At 39.8% G+C, this 19,382-nt stretch overlaps 1 protein-coding gene across 2 annotated transcripts in view; it reads right to left on the reverse strand.

Annotated features, from left to right (window-relative positions):
• The window catches only part of EEIG2 (EEIG family member 2), a 71,902-nt gene that overhangs the window by 6,688 nt on the left and 45,832 nt on the right, over positions 1–19,382 (reverse strand). For both annotated transcript variants that reach the window (XM_055584907.1, XM_055584908.1), the window contains exons 5-9: positions 15,863–15,909; positions 5,099–5,202; positions 1,437–1,532; positions 1,159–1,348; positions 938–1,065 (exon numbers count right to left, since the gene is read on the reverse strand). In XM_055584907.1, coding sequence (XP_055440882.1) covers positions 938–1,065; positions 1,159–1,348; positions 1,437–1,532; positions 5,099–5,202; positions 15,863–15,909 — 565 coding nt within the window. The remainder of the gene's footprint in view (positions 1–937; positions 1,066–1,158; positions 1,349–1,436; positions 1,533–5,098; positions 5,203–15,862; positions 15,910–19,382) is intronic.

The following is a 19,382-nucleotide window of genomic DNA, read 5'->3' on the forward strand; positions in this document are numbered from 1 at the left end:
TCACAACCAGTTACATCATGAAACTAAGTCCATTGTTAACTGCTCTCTAGTCACACCAGCATGAATAATTATACTTTTCAAATCGGTGGCATGTAAATTTTCAGCTTCAGTGAAAATGCTAAGGAGGGAATGAGAGACTACCACCCAACCTCCCAAACTGCAGCAGTGACCTGAGGTACTTATGCCCCGTTATGACAAAGTAGATGAAGATATCTATTATAAAGCAGACATTGATGCATAATTAAAAAAGTACAATAAAAGCTTTCTTAAAAATTGATATTTTTAAAGTTAATTCTTTCCCAAATTTAATACCATTAGCAAATAAATTATAAAGTTGTTGTTTAGTCACAAAGTTGTGTCTGACTCTTTGCGACCCTCCATGGACTGTAGCCTGCCACGCCTCTCTGTCCACGGGATTTCCCAGGAAAGAACACTGGAGTGGGTTGCCGTTTTCCCCTCCGGAGGATCTTCCTGACCCAAGTCATGTCTTCTACTTGACAGGTGGATTCTTTATCACTGAGCCACCCGGGAAGCCCAAGGTATACAGTTATCTTCAGATTTTTAACGGGTGTGAAGTTTATTTTACAGATATGCAACACTCAGTATCATGATGTACAGCCTATTCACTACTGACCACATGGATTATTCAAACCTGAATCACATATATCTATATATGTGTGCTAAGTTACCTCAGTTATGTCTGAGGCACTCTTTGCGACCCTATGGGCCATAGGCCTGCCAGGCTCCTCTGCCCATGGGATTTTTCCAGGCAAGAATACTGGAGTGGAATGCCGTGCCCTCCTCCAGGGGATCTTCCTAACCAACCCAGGAATCGAACCCACATCTCTTACATCTCCTGCACTGGCAAGCAGGTTCTTTACCACTAGCGCCACCTGGCAAGTCCATATTTACATATACTTAATGGCTATCTACATACCTTCTGCACTGGAATCTAGGCTGAAGTCTTGACTTTGTAATATTTTCTCCACAATATCATCTGCATCCACTCTGGTATCATCAACTCGCTTCAGTTGAGATTCTACAGAATCTTGCTTCACTGGGCATCTTTGAAAATAATTAAAAAAAAAATTCCTCCCTTTAGTATGTCATTAAAATTAAGGTCCCCCCCCCCCATTTAAAGTGAGTCCAAAATGATACCTGTTGAGTATTTCTAAAGCTGTATCTTCTTTATCTGCTACATCAAGACTTGGTTCAGCTGTCTTTTGCTCAACTTCATCACACGGCTCTAGAATACTTTCAATTCCTGTTGATGTACTTCCCACTGAGGTATTTCTTCTGTGGCAGAGCTCAGAGAAACTAGATGACCGGGAGTGGCAGGAGCTATACCCTGTCAGAGAAAATCACTCTGGTGGTTAACACTAGTATCAAATACACTGCAACCAAACTGCCCTCCCTGCACCGCTCTTAGCCTCTACCTGATACTTTCGATTGCTGGCTTGCATAGCTTGATGTTCTAGAATGTCCACAGGCACCAAGTTCATCTGGAACAGAGGCACTCTTTGCTGAGAGATCTGCAATATGTCATAACATGATGTTACTCTTATTGTCAACAAGTCAATGGTCGATATGGATTCTAATCTATGAATTTTGTTGTTGTTTAGTCGCTAAGTCATGTCCAACTCTTTTGTGACCCTATGGGCTGTAGCCTGCCAGGCTCCTTTGTCCAGAGGATTCTCCAGGCAAGAATACTGGAGTGGGATTACCATTTCCTTCTCCACTGGATCTTCCCGATGCAGGGATCAAATCCGGGTCTCCTGTATTGCAGGTGGATTCTTTGACACTGAGCCTCCAGGGAAGCCCAATCTATAGATTTCAGAAGCTGCTAAATTCATTATCAAGAGTGAAATTCCTTTAAATCAGTACAATGTAAATAACTGTGTTGCAAGAAATACTTTACAAAGAACTTAAATACCTCAGTTTACCAAAGTGCTATGGTACCTTTCATAAGATTTAATAGCATTCTATCTTAAAATAAAACTATTTCTTTATATTTAGTATTTCTCTGATAAAAAGGAGTCAAATGACTCCTGGTGGTCCAGTGGCTGAGACTCCATGCTCCTAATGCAGGGGGCCCAGGTTTGATCCTTGGTCAGGGAACTAGATCCCACATGCCACAACTAAGATCTGGCACAGCCAAATAAATAAAGAATAAATATTTTTTAAAAAGGGAGTCAGATGGATTCTTCTAAATTCTCATAGAATTGCCAGGTTTTTGTGTGGTGTTTAAGGAAATCTTGCTTCCCAAATCTATCACGACAGGAGGCTAAAGAGTACTTTGTGACTTTTGCATTAGAGATGCCAGTGCTAGGCTGTAATTTGTACAAATGTCTGTGGTATAAAACAACACAGCATGTGATATACCACTGAGAATAAGGTTCTGCAGAAATTGATTATAGTATTCAGTTTCAAAGTAAATGTACAAAAAAGGCTGTGTCAAACCCACTTCTGCTATTTCCCTAATAATGTGCATATTCCAGATGCCAACTGTGTATTTTCAGAACTAGGCTTCTTCTACAGAATGCAGAACTGTGGCCATTTTCATTAGGGTGAAATATTTGAAAACTAGAACTGTTTTTCACTTACAGGCAAAATAAAACCCAAATGAGTAACATAACAATTATAACAACAGCTCTATAAATGATATTGAACACAGATGGGCCAACAAATGCTGCCAAGTAAGTAAGCTACTGCAGTGACCTGGACCTGCTGCAAAGGGTTTTTCATTTCTGGACAGACTGTAAGGTACAGATGCAAACCAGCATCCCTAGTCCTGCTTGACAGTGGTCCTAAGCCCCAGTACAGCAAATTCTGAATGAAAAGAGTTGGTTCATATCAAGAATTATACACTTTACTCCTAGGGCTAGCTCAGATCTTAATTCATCCATTTACTGGTTTTCAACATATGTTCATTCAATAAATATTTATTAAGCTCTTACCAGGTCAATGCCCAATACTGTACAAGATATAAGGGTACAAAATAAATAAAATATATGCTTCATGTGGCAAGTACCAAAATACAAGCATCAAAAAGAAGCTATCAAGAGCTCCAAAGGACAAACACATTGAACACTATGTGGTAATGGGGGAAAGACCTCTGTTGGAGATTAACTCCAGGTTTTTAACAATATATAGGAATTTCTTGGCTAGATTAGGTGGGAAAAAGCATGCCTTGTCTGTAGAAAGGCAAATAGTTCTGTAAAGCTGGCATATACCCAACTATGATTGAAGGAAAGAGAGATGAGCAGATACCTGATAATGAAGGACTTATCTCTATGAGTTTAAGGAAGGAAATAATCCAATGGCTTTGAGCAAGGGTGTGACTTCACTAGATTGACATTTTGGGAAGATCACTTTGGCAGCAGGATGAATAGAAGGTGAAGGAGTGAAGATTTTCATAATAATTCAGCTGAGAGATGCTGAGCAGGCACAAATAACAGTACTTCATCACTAACTAGACGTGTGCGCCAGGATAACTGCGACACAAAACACAGGCGGAAGAGTCAGGAAGGTGTGCCAGGCATGTGGAATTTCAGAACCCTGAGGACACCCGTTCACTGGTCACAGATCTCTACTGTGTCCCTGGCCATTACGCTGTTGACCCAAAGATAAATTAAGACCTGATCATGAGGAGCTTAGAGGCTTGCTGAGAAAAAAGTTAGACAGATGGGGTTTGGTCTAATGTGACATGAAGTGGATGTTTCCAAAAAGCATTTGGAAACATGTGCCTGGAGTCAGGATGAAGTTTTGGAGGCAACACAAATTTGTAAATCAAACACACTTACTCATATTTACATGATAGTTAAATTGAAGGTACAGATGACATTGCCCAGGGCGGGGTGAATGGAGAAAACCAAATCCTGGTGAGCATCAATATTTTAAGAGGAAGGAGGAAGAAGATAAAGAAGCCTCTGAGAAGTTAGAGAAGAGAAGCGGGAGCTAAAGGAAGAGACAGTTTCCAGAAAGAATAAATGGCCAATTTATTCAAATGAGAACATAAAAAATGCCCACAAGATTTGACAGTCATATCCTTGGAGACATCATCAAGAGAGGGCAGAATGCAGAAGTCAGAATCCTATGTGTTTAGGAATAAGTGGGCAGTACATTATTCCTAGAAATTTGGCTATGGAAAGTGTGAGAGAAAGATGGTGGGCGTGGAGGGAGGAGGAGATATGAGCCCAAGGAGGAACAGGCGATGGAGAATGATATAGGGCTGATGACTGGTTTCCAATATGAGAAAGAATTCCGAATGTTTAAATACTGAACAGAAGGAGCTAACAGGAGAATTAAAAGTCACAAAGAATTCCCTGATCTCAAATCAGGCAATATCATAATCCTCATTACGTATAACAAACCTTATCTTTGCAATCTAAGGAGTGCTGAAAACATTAATTGTATCACTACACCTTTCTTCTTCTTCTTTCAAATAATAACCCTGGTCACATGGCACGGGATAAAAAAGGAAGCTCATGAGTGCTTTTTCCCCAGCCAACTTGACATTCCCCTTACCTGCTTTACACTTGGGGGGCAGCCTCTGACTATGAGTTTGTCTGGAGAAGTGATCCCAGCAGCAGCATCACCTGGGAACTTAGCCATGCAGTTTTCAGGCTCCAATCTGGATTTACTTAATCAGAAACTCTGGCTGCAGTGTCAGCAATCTATGGTTTAACAAGCCCGCTAGGTGATTCTGACGTGCACTAATATTTGGGAACCACTGACAGAGGACACGTGATTCATGGAAGAGAAGCACCACCTGAAAGGTGACTGGCAGAAGCTATGGGAATGTGGACACCCCCGTAGTGTCCTATTGGATCTGTGGGCAGCAGAAGCACACAGTGGTGGGGCCGGGAGCGTCACTGCAACGTTGAGCTTTTAATTCATCAAAGCATGACATACCCTTTGGACAAAATGAAGCACTGGCTTAAAGAAAAATTGCATGATTAAAACTCTGCTAATACTTATTGGCTCATTTCAAGTCATATATACTCACAGAATTACAAATCTGGGAGGGGCTTTGGGAATCTTTTAGGGTAGTACCACTACTCACAAACTAGAAAATGAGTAAGTGACACATCCATACCTGCTATCCCAAGATGAATTTTGAGAGTCTCTCCACCTTTTCTGTCTTCTTCCAGAGATTCAGATTCACCAGCAATTGGTATACACATTGATGTAGAAGGAGGCCTGCAAACAAACATTCCCAAGGATCAGAACTTGACGGATGGTGAATGTGAAAGTTTGAAATGTTGTTAAGGGATGGATTATGCAGTCAGTGCACAGCCTCAGTAAGGGTGCCTGGTAATGTCGCCTCTTTGAGGATGAAAGTGACAAAAATTAACAAAATAATGTATGAGCATTCCTCAAAACTTGATTAAAATTCATGAGGGAAAAAAGTTTTTTACACAACAAAAGAAGTAAGACCAGAAAGGACACTGCCTCCACAGAGAAAAGAGAGGAGGTGTATTCCCAGGAGTGTGGTGCAGGGACTCCAACTGTCAGCTCGATTCTCAGGCCAGGCAGGGATGTGTCTGTGCCCTGGAGGTGGCGGCACAAGCCCGTCTGTAGCTGAGGCTGCAGGGGATACCTCATGCCTCTGACGCTAAGATCTCTTGTTGGCTCCATCTACTTAAATTATCTATGGTTTTATCTTCCATCTGCTTCTGTGTACACAGGCCACCTGCTTGAGGGAGAGTCAATAAAGAGCCTAGTTGTTTAGAACTGATTTTGGGGGCTGGATTCTTCGGGAGTAGGCGATGAATATAGTTTCATTCATTCACTCAAGGCTCCTGTCTCCATATAGAAGCTGTGAAGCAGGGAGGGGCGAGACTGACTTCTAGGCACAATTTTTTTTTTTTTTTTTGGTAAAGAAAACATTCTTAATCTTTTGAGGCTGATATCTAGAGGAAAATCACATCTCTCTAGAGACTATCCCTTGGTGATAGGGATAGTCTGAAATACAATAGGAAGGTGGGTGAAGGGGGATCATGAAGCTGACCCATTAAGTGGCAACTTAAATACCTTACTGTGTCACAGGAATTCTCACGCTATTTAGGTCCTTGGGGATACAGACATTTAAGATTTGCATTCAGTTCACTTCAGTTGCTCAGTCATGTCCAACTCTTTGCGACCCCATGGACTGCAGCACGCCAGGCTTCCCTGTCCATCACCAGCTCCAGAGATTGCTCAAACTCATGTCCATCGAGTCGGTGATACCATCCAACTTCTCCTCCTGCCCTCAATCTTTCCCAGCATCAGGGTCTTTTCAAATGAGCCAGTTCTTCACATCAGGTGGCCAAAGTATTGGAGCTTCAGCTTCAGCATCAGTCCTTCCAATGAATATTCAGGACTGATTTCCTTTAGGATGGACTGGTTGGATCTCTTTGCAGTCCAAGGGACTCTCAAGAATCTTCTCCAACATCACAGTTCAAAAGCATCAATTCTTCAGTGCTCAGCCTTCTTTCTGGTCCAACTCTCACATCCAAACATGAATACTGGAAAAACCCATAGCTTTGACTAGATGGACCTTTGTTGGCAAAGTAATGTCTCTGCTTTTGAATATGCTATCTAGGTTGATCATAGCTTTTCTTCCAAGGAAAAAGTGTCCTTTAATTTCATGGCTGCAGTCACCATCTACAGTGATTTTGGAGCCCAAAAAATAAAGTCTTTCACTGTTTTGTTTCCCTGTCTATTTGCCATGAAGTGATGGGACCAGATGCCATGTTCTTAAGTTTTCTGAATGTTGAGTTTTAAGCCAACTTTTTTACTCTCCTCCTTCACTTTAATCAAGAAGCTCTTTAGTTCTTCTTCTCTTTCCGCCATAAGGGTTGTGTCATCTGCGTATCTGAGGTTATTGATATTTTCCCCAGTAATCTTGATTCCAGCTTGTGATTCATCCAGCCTGGCATTTTGCATGATGTACTCTGCATAGAAGTTAAATAAGCAGGGTGACAATACATAGCCTTGACGTACTCCTTTCCCAATTTGGAAATAGTCTGTTGTTCTGTGTTCAGTTCTAAGTGTTGCTTCTTGACCTGCATACAGATTTCTCAGGAGGCAGGTAAGGTGGTCTGGTATTCCCATCTCTTTAAGAACTTTCCAGTTTGTTGTGATCCACAGAGTCAAAGGATTTGTCATAGTCAATAAAGCAGAAGTAGATGTTTTTCTGGAACTCTCTTGCTTTTTCGATGATCCAACGGTTGTTGGTAATTTGATCTCTGGTTCCTCTGTCTTTTCTAAATCCAGCTTGAACATCTGGAAGTTCATGGTTCACGTACTGTTGAAGCCTGGCTTGGAGAATTTTGAGCATTATTTTGCTAGCATGTGAGATGAGTGCAATTGTGTGGTAGTTTGAACATTCTTTGGCATTCCCTTTCTTTAGGATTGGAATGAAAACTGACCTTTTCCAGTCCTGTGGCCACTGCTGAGTCTTCCAAATTTGCTGGCATACTGAGTGCAGCACTTTAACAGCATACTCTTTCAGGATTTGAAATAGCTCAACTGGAATTCCCTTACCTCCACTAGCTTTGTTCATAGTGATGCTTCCTGAGGCCCACTTGACTTGCATTTCAGGATGTCTGGCTCTAGTCCATTGATCACATCATCGTGGTTATCTGGGTTATGAAGATCTTTTTTGTATAGTTCTTCTGTGTATTCTTGCCACCTCTTCTTAATATCTTCTGCTTCTGTTCGGGCCATACCATTTCTGTCCTTTATTGTGCCTATCTTTGCATGAAAGATTTGCATTAAACCTATTTAATTGATAGAGTATTCCTATTCCAGGGTCTCCTAAATTCCACAACTGCATATTCTATTAGGATATCTATTTATCCTACAATTTTTTGTCCAATTAAACTCATATTCTTTTCCCAAATCTGTTTTCTTCTTATATTCCCTTTCTTTGTGAATGCCACCACAATCCAAAAGTCACCAAACTAGAATCTTAGGTTTTGACTCTGTCTCCACAAAAAAAACTATTAGAACTAACAAATGAATTCAAGAAGATAGCAGGATACAAGATTAATATACAGAACTCACTGTTTTACACTAACAATGAAATATAAAAAACTAAAAAAAAAAATCCAATTTAAAAATGGATAAAAAATAAAGAAACAAACCTAGAAATAAACTTAACCGAGGAAAGAACTATTCACTGAAAACTAAAACATTGATAAAGGAAACTGAAGATGATTCAAAGAAATGGAAAGATATACCATGCTCTTGGTTTGGAAGAATATTGTTAAAATGGCCATACTACCCAAAGCAATCTACAGATTTAAAACAATCTGTATCAAATTACCCATCATATTTTCCATAGAACTAGAACAAATATTAATAATCTTTAAATTTATATGGAACCACAAAGAGTCAAAATTGCCAAAGCAATCCTAAGGAAAAAGAACAAAGGTGGAGTGTAACACTTCCAGACTTTAGATCATACTACAAAGCTCCATTAATCAAAACAGTGTGGTACTGGCAAAAAAACAGACATATAGGTTAATGAAAGAACAAAGAGCCCAGAAATAAACCAATACACCTACACCTATGACAAAGGGGGCAGGAATATATGATGGAGGAAAGACAGACCCTTCAACAAGTGGTCTTGGGAATGCTGGGGAGCTATATGTTAGTCAATGAAATTAGAACACTCCCTCACATCACATACAAAGATAAACTCAAAATGTTTTAAAGACCTAAATGTAAGACATGCTGTCATAAAACTCCTAGAAGAGAACATAGGTAAAACATTCTCTGACATAATAAGCACCCCAATGTTCATAGCAGCACTATTTATTTACATTAGCCAAGACATGGAAACAACACAAGTACCCATCAACAGATGACTGGCTAAAGAAGATATGGTACACAAATACAATGGAATATCACTCAACCAAAAAAAATGAAATATTGCCACTTGTAGCAACATGGATGAACCTGGAGAATATAAACACTCAGTGAAGACAGACACAGAAACACACACATTATGATATCACTTTTATGTGGAATCTAAAACAATAAAACAAAATGAATCTATATACAAAACAGACTCAGAGACATAGAAAACAAATTTATGGTTATCAAAGGGGAAGGGGAGGGATAAATTAGGAGTATGAGATTAACAGATACATATGATTATACACACAAAATAGGTGAGCAATAAGAATTTATTGTATGGCAAGGGAATAATATTCAGTATCATAATAATCTGTGGGAAAAACTATATAATATGTAAAATAAATACAAAGAATGGAGTGTATAGCCACAGTCACTAATCATTGATGGTGACTCATGCCTGCCTATCTAAATTCTTATCTTTTTAAAGCCAGATCCTTTGTTTTGCCTTTCATAGGTGGCCAGCTTGCAGTGTCTCCACCCCTCTACCTCTTAGACCTGCTTTCCAACACTTCAACACTCTCACCCTTCTCCCTCTCCATCAGTCTCCCTCTGGCTCTGCTCCTTCCTGTCCAGCCGGACTTCACAACCATAATATTTTGAGCTATTCCTTCAACTTGGCACCACTTGTTCTGCAGTCTCAAAAAATCTGAAGACCCCCAACCCTTGATAATTTCAGCCATCTGTACCAACTGCTTTAATACTGGGGCAACTAGGCATTATGGTGAAAATTCATCAACTATAGGGACTGACATTAAGGCAAATTTAGAATCTGAAATCTCAGTCTCCCTAGACAACTCAGTGGTGTTAAATCCATAATCACTGAGTGCTGATCATGTGCCACATTTTTATTCTAAATTACCCCTTTTGTTCTGAAAATGTTTTTTGTATCTCTTATCAAAAATTGTTTAATGTAGTTCAATTTCAGAATGAAAGGAATGGGATTATTTTGTGTGCTTAGTTGCTCAGTTGTGTCTGAATTTCAAGTAATGTAACTGGGCTTCCCTGGTGGCTCAGTGGTAAAGAATCCACCTGCCAATGTGGGAGATGCAGGTTTGATCCCTGGATCAGGAAGATCCTGGAAAATTCCATAGACAGAGGAGCCTGGTAGGCTATAGTCCAAGGGACTGCAGAAGAGTCAGACACAACTCACCAACCAACCAACAACAACAATGTTAAAAGTATGTGAAAAATGATCTCCTAAAATGACACTACTACCTGCTTGGTATTTCATAAATATTCTCTCCATGCCCTGTAACAATGCTATAAACTTATGCAAGCTGTTTTCTCTTCCTGAAATGTCTCTACCTCCCTCCCCTGCTTCATGGTTTTCCTATTCATCCTTTAAAACTTAGCTCAGTGTCATCCCCTCAGTGAAGACTTTCCTGGCTTTCAAAGAAGAAGAGTTAAGGACTCTATCCTCTATGCCTCAATAATATCCTATGTTGTGTGGCTGTCGCCCATATAAATAGTGAATCCTTCAGAGCAAGGGGTTAGTCTTAACTGAGTTTGGTAAAGGTTAGCACATGGTAGGCAATCAATACACATGTACTGAATCAGTGAATCCTGGGGCCATGGACAACTTAGTTCCTTAATCTCTGACATGTCCTGACATTACAGAGTTAATAATATCACATCATAGAGTTCTTTCAAGAAATAAATTGGGAGACTAATATTCATTAAATCATTTTGAGAAATGGAAAACTGCCTTCCTTCTAGAATATGAACGCTCTAAAGCCCTAAGCTATTCAGGAGGGTTACATCGTCCCTAGATCTGCTTTACCACCAAATCATTAAATGCCAATACAGTACATAACTTCTCTCTCCAAGTATCTTTTTCATCAACATTAGTGGTTGACTTTCTTTTCAGAGTCAGTTTCATTCTTTTATGAAAGCTGGTGGATATTTGATGAGTTGTCAATGGCACCCCACTCCAGTACTCTTTGCCTGGAAAATCCCATGGATGGAGGAGCCTGGAAGGCTACAGTCCATGGGGTCGCTAAGAGTCAGACACGACTGAGTGACTTCACTTTCACTTTTCACTTTCATGCATTGGAGAAGGAAATGGCAACCCACTCCAGTGTTCTTGCCTGGAGAATCCCAGGGATGGGGGAGCCTGGTGGGCTGCCGTCTATGGGGTCGCACAGAGTCGGACACGACTGAAGCGACTTAGCAGAAGCAGCAGAGAACTATAAAGGAGAAGGCAATGACACCCCACTCCAGTACTCTTGCCTGGAAAATCCTATGGATGGAGGAGCCTGGTAGGCTGCAGTCCATGGGGTCGCTAAGAGTCGGATACGACTGAGCGACTTCACTTTCACTTTTCACGCATAGGAGAAGGAAATGGCAACCCACTCCAGTGTTCTTCCCTGGAGAATCCCAGGGACGGGGAGCCTGGTGGGCTGCCGTCTACGGGGTCGCACTGAGTTGGACATGACAGAAGTGTCTTAGCAGCAGCAGCAGAGAACTATAAAATGGAGTTTAGAGTAAGTGGTTAGAGGTTGATTTACCAGCTGTCTTCTTCACACGTACTGGCTTTAGTATACAATTTGTTTCTGAAAAACTGTTTGATCTAAGTCACAGATCTTCTGCTCATAAAATATAAAAACTAGAATTTAACTCAGAGTGCTAAGGATCTGTATATTCATTTATTTCTCTAGTAGATTTTGAAAACTTATAAAAATTCAAAGACAGACAAAAGCAGATAGAATAGCACAATGATCCTCTCCCAAACTTACTTATATCTTTGTCCTGCAGACAAATAGTCAAGTTTCTCAACTGCTCTGTGCCTTAGGGTCCTCGTTGGTAAAAAGTGAACTTGGATTATACTCATACTTTTAAAAGTGGATTCATGAAGCTCTCTTAGCAACTTCAGGGGTAGTAAGGTACTATATCTTTTTCCCCTCAACAGGAAAATGGTATATAGGGGACTCCTAATATATTTGTGCCAAGGATTTCTGTGGATAGGTATTCTGGGAAAAAAAGTCACCAGACAATTTCCAACACTTGTTTCAGCTCTGAAGTACTGTCATTTTACATATTTGATATACACTGAAATACAACCTGGTAAAAATAATTCACTTTTCTTATCAGGAGTTCAAACATTTTTCAATTCAATCCATATTCAATATAAGAAGTACATGGATGTGTTACAGTGGCTCCTTTTTCATAGACAGGTGCACAATTTTAGATACTCAAAGGGAAAACATATATTAGGGGTTTGAGTCTTCTGAGAAATACTTTTATCTATCTTAGGATTAGGTAAAGTTTGTTTATTCTAGTGAGTCATGAAAGTCTTTCTCTATAAACTCTAGATTACCAGAATTACGTTTGTGGAGATAATACAGAATATAAGATGATCTATTTTGGACCTCTTCAGTACTTGAGTTTCACAAATAGGTGGAATGGCAGAGAAAGGGCCAGAAAGGGAACAGCCATTAAAAACTTCTAAGAAAGAATAATGAATATATTTTCTTCTACTAAATTTTGCTGCTCTTTTTCTCATTTCACTCTAAACTGATTACACTGGGAAAACATATTGTTACCTAAGAAACCAAAAATTGTTTAGTCCCCAAAGAGCAGTAAATAAGGAAAGAAGCCAGGAAATTATCATTTGGGAAAAAAAAGCATAGGAAGGTTAAATTATTGGAAAATTCATAATTTTAATCAAGAACTGATTTGTGTTGTTGTTGCTGTTCAGTCGCTCAGTCATGTCTGACTCTTTGCAACCCCATGGACTGTAGCCCACCAGACTTCCCTGTCCTTCACCATCTCCTGGAGCTTGCTCAAACTCATGTCCATTGAATTGATGATGCCATCCAACCATCTCATCCTCTGTTGTCCCTTCTCCTCCTGCCTTCAATCGTTCCCAGCATCAGAGTCTGCTAACAAGTCTTTCTAACAAGTCTGCTCTTTGCATCAGGTGGCCAAAGTATTGGAGCTTCAGCTTCAGCATCAGTCCTTCCAATGAATATTCAGGACTGATTTCCATTAGGATTGACTGCTTTGATCTCCTTGCAGTCCAAGGGACTCTCAAGAGTCTTCTCCAACACTACAGTTCAAAAGCATCAATTCTTTGGTGCTCAGCATTCTTTCTGGTCCAACTCTCACATCCATACGTGACTACTAGAAAAAGCATTGACCATACGGACCTTAGTTGGTAAAGTAATGTCTCTGCTTTTAAATATGCTGTCTAGGTTCGTCATAGTTTTTCTTCTAAGAAGCAAGTGTCTTTTAATTTCATGGCTGCAGTCACCATCTGCAGTGATTTTGGAGACCAAGAAAAGAAAGTCTGTCACTGGTTCCATTGTTTCCCCATCTATATACCATGAAATGATGGGACTGGATGCCATGATCTTAGCTTTTTGAATGTTGAGTTTTAAGCCAGCTTTTTCACTTTCCTCTTTTACCTTCATCAGGGGCTCTTGAGTTCCTCTTCACTTTCTGCCATAAGGGTGGTGTCACCTGCATATCTGAGATTATTGATATTTCTCACAGCAATCTTGATTCCACCTTGTGACTCATCCAGCCTGGCATTTTGCCTGATGCGCTCTGTATATATTTTCATCTTTATAAAATATATATGGCACAGCATGGTGTGTGTATGCTCAGCTGTGTCTGATTCTTTGCGAGCCCATGGACTATAGCCTGCCAGGCTCCTCTGTCCATGGAAATTTCCAGGCAAGAAATACTGGAGTCGGTTGCCATTTTCTTCTCCAGGGGATCTTTCCAACCTATATATATATATATATATATAATTTTTATTCATCTTTAGATATAAGTAGAGAACTATATGGATGTTAATATTAAAAACATGAAGTTGATGCATAGTGAAGTAATTGTTTACTTTTCTAAACATATTTTTCTCAGATATCTAAATGCTATCTGGTTAGCTTTCATTTTTAATTATAAAGTGTTTTTAAGATTGCTAACAGGCATCCTACTGCCTTTTCCCATTGAGTTCACTCTCCTACTCCCTGAAAAGACTTTTACATGTATTTTCCTCTTTCCTCAAACACCACCTCCATCTTTCCCATCCTTGTTTCCCATCAAGGTAAACAATGATTACCTTGTTTCCTATATCATTAGGAAATTGGGAATAATTCGATAGTTACTTTTGTCTATTTCCACTTCTCATATATCTGCATCTGTAGCCATATTCTCTGCTTTGATCCCTCTTGATAATCCAAGGACACTATTCTAGCAATTGTCCCTTCTCTCTTCAGAACCATGTTCTCCTTGATACTGGACTATTCATGTCAGGATACAAGTGTGCTGCGCTATCTCCCATCTTTAAAACAGAAACCAAACAGAAACCTGCCCTTAACTCCACAGTGCTTTTATTTAGGACCCCATTTTTCTCTTCCTTTTTCGCAGCAAAAATCCTCATAAGAATTGTTTATACTATCTCCAGTGTTTCTCTTCCAAAACTTTCTTTAACCTCTCCAGTGTGGTTGTAGTCTAAACGCACTCCACCAGTGCTTGTCAGAGTCACCAGTAATCAATTCTCAGCCCTCATCTTCCTTGACCTACTTCAGTAGTGTGGGACACAGACGATTATTCCCTCCTTTTTCCTACATGCTCGTCACTTGGTTTCAGGACAGTACTCTCCATTGCCTCCTTCTTCCTGTCTGTCTGGCTGCTACTTTGCTGGTGCTTCCCTACCTCCCCAGCCTCTAACAGGCAGGAGAGTCCCATACCTTAAAGTCTGTGGTCCTTTTCTTTCTCTAAACTCATTTCCTCTAGGTCATTTAATCGAAGCTCATGGCTTTAATTAGTATTTATGTACTGATGATATGATGATTTCTGAATTATATCTCTAGTCTGGGCCTCCCTACTGGACCCTGCAGTGATAAACCTAACTGCCTACTCAGAAAGCCTGGCTGGATGTTAAATAGGGGTCTCACACTTAACACGTCCAACATCCAAGCTCCCAACTTGCTCCTCTTGTAGGCACTCTTATTTCAATAAGTGTCTACCATTCTCCTAGTTACTCAGGCCCCAAGCCTTGAATTCTGAAACAGCCTCCTAACTCATGTACCTGTTTCTACCCTTGGCCCCTTTGCTGGTCCCACAAATTGTCTATTCTCCACCTAGTAGCCAAAAGTCTGATGATTTTACTCCTCTGTTTTAAACACTCCAGTAGCCTTTTATCTCACTCAGATTATAAGTGGCCTATGAGACGATTATTTATAATGGCTTACAAGACCTTTATCATCTGGTCTCATCTCCTATCATCATATTCTTCATTCACTCTGTCCTAGACATACTGGTCTCCTGGAAGTTACTTGAACCTGCCAAACACACTTCTGTCTCAAGGCCTTTGTCCTTGTCACTGCTGTCTCAAATGCTCTTTCCCCAAATATGTGCATGGCATGCTTCCCACATCCCTCAGGGCTCTGCTCAAATATCACCCTAATCAGGTAGATAATATATAAAACAGCAACGCTTCTCCTCACCACGGCCCTCCTACCCTGCTCTATATTTCTTCAAAATACTCATTGCCATCTTTATATCATATATTTACTTGTTGACTGATTGTCTGTTTTCCCTCTTAGACTATAAGCTCTAAGATGTTGGGGACTTGATCTATTTTTTTTCACTGCTGTGTGTCTAGTGTCTAGATTAGGGCCTAGCACATGGCACCTAATAAGTATTTACTGAAGAAATGATAAGTTCACAGAGGTCAGATTAAAAATTCTGCTTTGTAATAATTTCACCCAAAGCCTGAAGATGACAAAAAACTCATAGCTTAATTATAATTTAGAAAGTGGAGAGTTTGTTTGGTAAGAAGTAAGAGTAACTTCTATGAGGCTCAGGTCAGTCTCCTAAAAGAGGAACTATTCCTTCTCTGGTATTAGTCTACGAACACTACAAAATATGAATGTGCAAATGTAAATAAATACACGACTGTTATACTTTCAGAAAATAACTCATTTACTGAGCACCAACTTACGTTTTGAAACATGGGTCACCAGACATCAGTTGCATACTAATCCAAACCTAAACATGAGAAAAAGAAATACCATAATTATAAAAATCTCAAGAGGAAAAGCCACATTCTGCTAATCTATGCACCTTCCACAGTACCTAATGCACTATTTCCTGTTTTAGAAAGTATTAAATAAAATGATTACTGAATTGGGTTATATCCAATATTGAATTGCTGCTTTATACAGACATGGGTTAAAAATAATTTTCAGTATTCAAAACTTTGTAACTGCAAAAATAAGAGTGGAAAAGATAGAAATGAAAAGCATAGACTTCACCGAACTTCCCTAGAGGTCCAGTGGCTAAGACTTCACCTTCCAATACAAGGAATGAGGGTTCAATCCCTAGTTGGGGAGCTAGGATCCCACAGACTTTGCGGCCAAAAAACCAAAACATAAAACAGAAATGATACTGTATCAAATTCAATAAAGATTTTAAAAATGATCCATGTAAAAAAAAATTCTTAAAAAAAAGGCAAGGGTTTCACCAGTAATTATCCTCTGTGCTGTTCTGGTCTGTTTTATATGTCTTTCCTCCCAGATTCCTGTGTTGTTTAAGTGTCTAGAATGTTTTCCTCCAACACATTTGCCATATGATGCTTCTAGGGGTGCCTGTTGGTAGCCTGTTAAGAGAAGAATGCTTCTGGCCTTTGCTCTAGCTTTGCACCAGAATGAATGCATTAATGTACTTTTTAAAAAATTTTATTCAGCAGCAGTAATTTTGTAAAGCTTGTACATTATGTGAGGCTTAGAAATATCTGATCTTCCTGACACTCCAAGCTATTCAATGCTTTTCACCAAGAGTAAAGGCATTTCCTCTGGAGGATCTCTGTACAAGTTTATCCTGAAGACTAAATGCTTAATGCAAGTCTCCACATGCCTATTAGCAGCATCTGAAATATGAAATGCACAGGGTCATCTATGAAGTTCCCCATTCTAAGAAGCTAAAGAATAAAAGGGCTCAATATTTGGAGAAATCTGGACTCCCATATACTCTGCTGATGGGAATGTAAAATGTTTCAGCCACTTGAAAAAGTCAGGTAGTTCTGCAAAAAGTTAAAAGCAGAGTTACCATGTGACCCAAGAATTCTGCTCCAAGCATATATACTCTTGAATGTATGCCCAAGAGAAAAGAAAACATACGCCCAAACTAAAACTTGTATATGAATGCCCATAGCAGCACTGTTCATAACAGCTAAAAAAGTGAAGGACCATTAACTGATAAACAAAATATGGTATAGCCGTACAGTGGAGTATTATTTAGCTATAAAAAGGAGCACAGTACTGATACATACTACAGCATGGATGAACTTTGAAAAACATGATGTTAAGTTCAAAGAAGCCAGACACAAAATACTACCTATTCTATAATCCCATTTATATGAAATGTTCAGAATAGGCAAATCCAGAGAGAGAGTAGGTTAGTGATTGCTGAGGGCTGTGGGGAAGGGCAGAGAGTTGGGGTAAAGTGGGACATGACTGCTGTTGAGCACATACGAGGTTTCTTTTTTGGGGTAATGAAGATGTTATAAAACTGATTATGGCAATAGTTGGACACACCTTTGAATATACTAAAAACCATTCAATTGTGTACTTTAACTGGGTGAAATGTATGGCAAGTGAATCACAGCTCAATAAAGCTATGAAAATTTAAAAGTATTCAAAGTCCCTGTCTACTACCAGCTGGATCAGCTTCTCTTTCAGGGTACTAAGTGACTTAAATTAATGTTCTTGCCACTTTCTGGAAAGGAGGAGTTAGCATCTTGTTGAACATCCACCCTGTCCTGAAGCGTACCATGAGGCTACTATTGCAAACACATTTTGGGAAACGTACCAGGCCAAGACCTTTCAGACAAGTTCTCTAAAAACAGCCTCCTCCACGTCCCACATTTTGCTGACATCATAGCAAGCCAATGCCACTTAGCAGCTGACGTTCTTAGGAGGGCAGGGAGGCTGTGAGTAAGCACAGGAAGCTGGTCTGCAGACAGAAATTATAATGCAGAGAGCCAAGAATAGTCCCTAGAAAGGTCCTTCAGTTCCTGGAAATTCAGGTCTGGTTGTAACTTCCCATCCTAGGGCTCTGTGAAATGTCCCTGCATTTGACCTAAATCTCTCTTTTATAGGAGCTAACCTAAGGGATTTCTATTTCATACAACTAAAGAGTGTTGGCAAAATCACATACAGTAACTCTTTCAGACCTCAGGATGAGCGCCCCTGGGGCAACTACTGGAATTCCCCTTTTACAGAGGAGGAAACAGTGGGGCAGAGCTGAAGTGCTTACACAGGGCTCCAGAGATCTAAGAACAAACAAAGAGCCCTGATGTCACAATCCACTCTCCTGCTACATGGCTGTAGTTATGTTCCTTAAGCTCCCTAAGCCTCTGGCTACTCAAATTCTGGCTGAAAGCTAAAAGAATGAAGGAATGAATACCTAGAGTACTATTATTTGGAAATGGTATTTTTTTGTTTTGTTGGACCAGAATTAAAGTTTTGCTAACGCTTTTTGAAATGCTATTCTCTAGTTGCTGACTGCCTTTTAAGAAGCAGCCATACTGCTATCAAAAAGTCTACAAACAATAAGTGCTGGAGAGGGTGTGGAGAAAAGGGAACCCTCTTACACTGTTGATGGGAATGCAAACTAGTACAGCCACTATGGAGAACAGTGTGGAGATTCCTTAAAAAATTGGAAATAGAACTGCCATACAACTCAGCAATCCCACTGCTGGGCATACACACTGAGGAAACCAGAATTGAAAGAGACACGTGTACCCCAATGTTCATTGCAGCTAGATTTCCATTGGCAGATGAATGGGTAAGAAAGTTGTGGTACATATACACAATGGAATATTACTCAGCTATTAAAAAGAATGTATTTGAATCAGTTCTAATGAGGTGGATGAAACTGGAGCCTATTATACAGAGTGAAGTCAGAAAAAAAAATACCAATACAGTATATTAACGCATGTATATGGAATTTAGAAAGATGGTAATGATGACCCTATATGCGAGACAGCAAAAGAGACACAGATATAAAGAACAGACTTTTGGACTCTGTGGGAGAAGGAGAGGGTGGGATGATTTGCGAGAATAGCACTGAAACATGTATATTACCATATGTGAAACAGATCACCAGTCCAGGTTCGATGCATGAGACAGGGAGCTCAGGGCTGTGCACTGGGATGACCCTGAGGGATGGGATGGGGAGGGAGGTGGGAGTGGGGTTCAGGATGGGGGACAGATGTACACTCATGGCTGATTCATGTCAATGTATGGCAAAAATCACTACAAAATGGTCAAGTAATTAGCCTCCAATTTAAATAAATAATTAATTAAAAAAATCAGCCATAGGATCTTATTATGTTCTTCTGGAAATACCAGTGATAATGGTAATAACAATAACCTTAACAACAGTCATGATTTGAGAATCTATTATGTGCCAGGCTAAGTGAGTTTGAAAACTGTCAGGTATAGGTAATTCTTTGTCTG

The sequence above is a fragment of the Bubalus kerabau genome, chromosome 6, assembly GCF_029407905.1.
Source record: "Bubalus kerabau isolate K-KA32 ecotype Philippines breed swamp buffalo chromosome 6, PCC_UOA_SB_1v2, whole genome shotgun sequence".
Classification (NCBI taxonomy): Eukaryota; Metazoa; Chordata; class Mammalia; order Artiodactyla; family Bovidae; genus Bubalus; species Bubalus kerabau.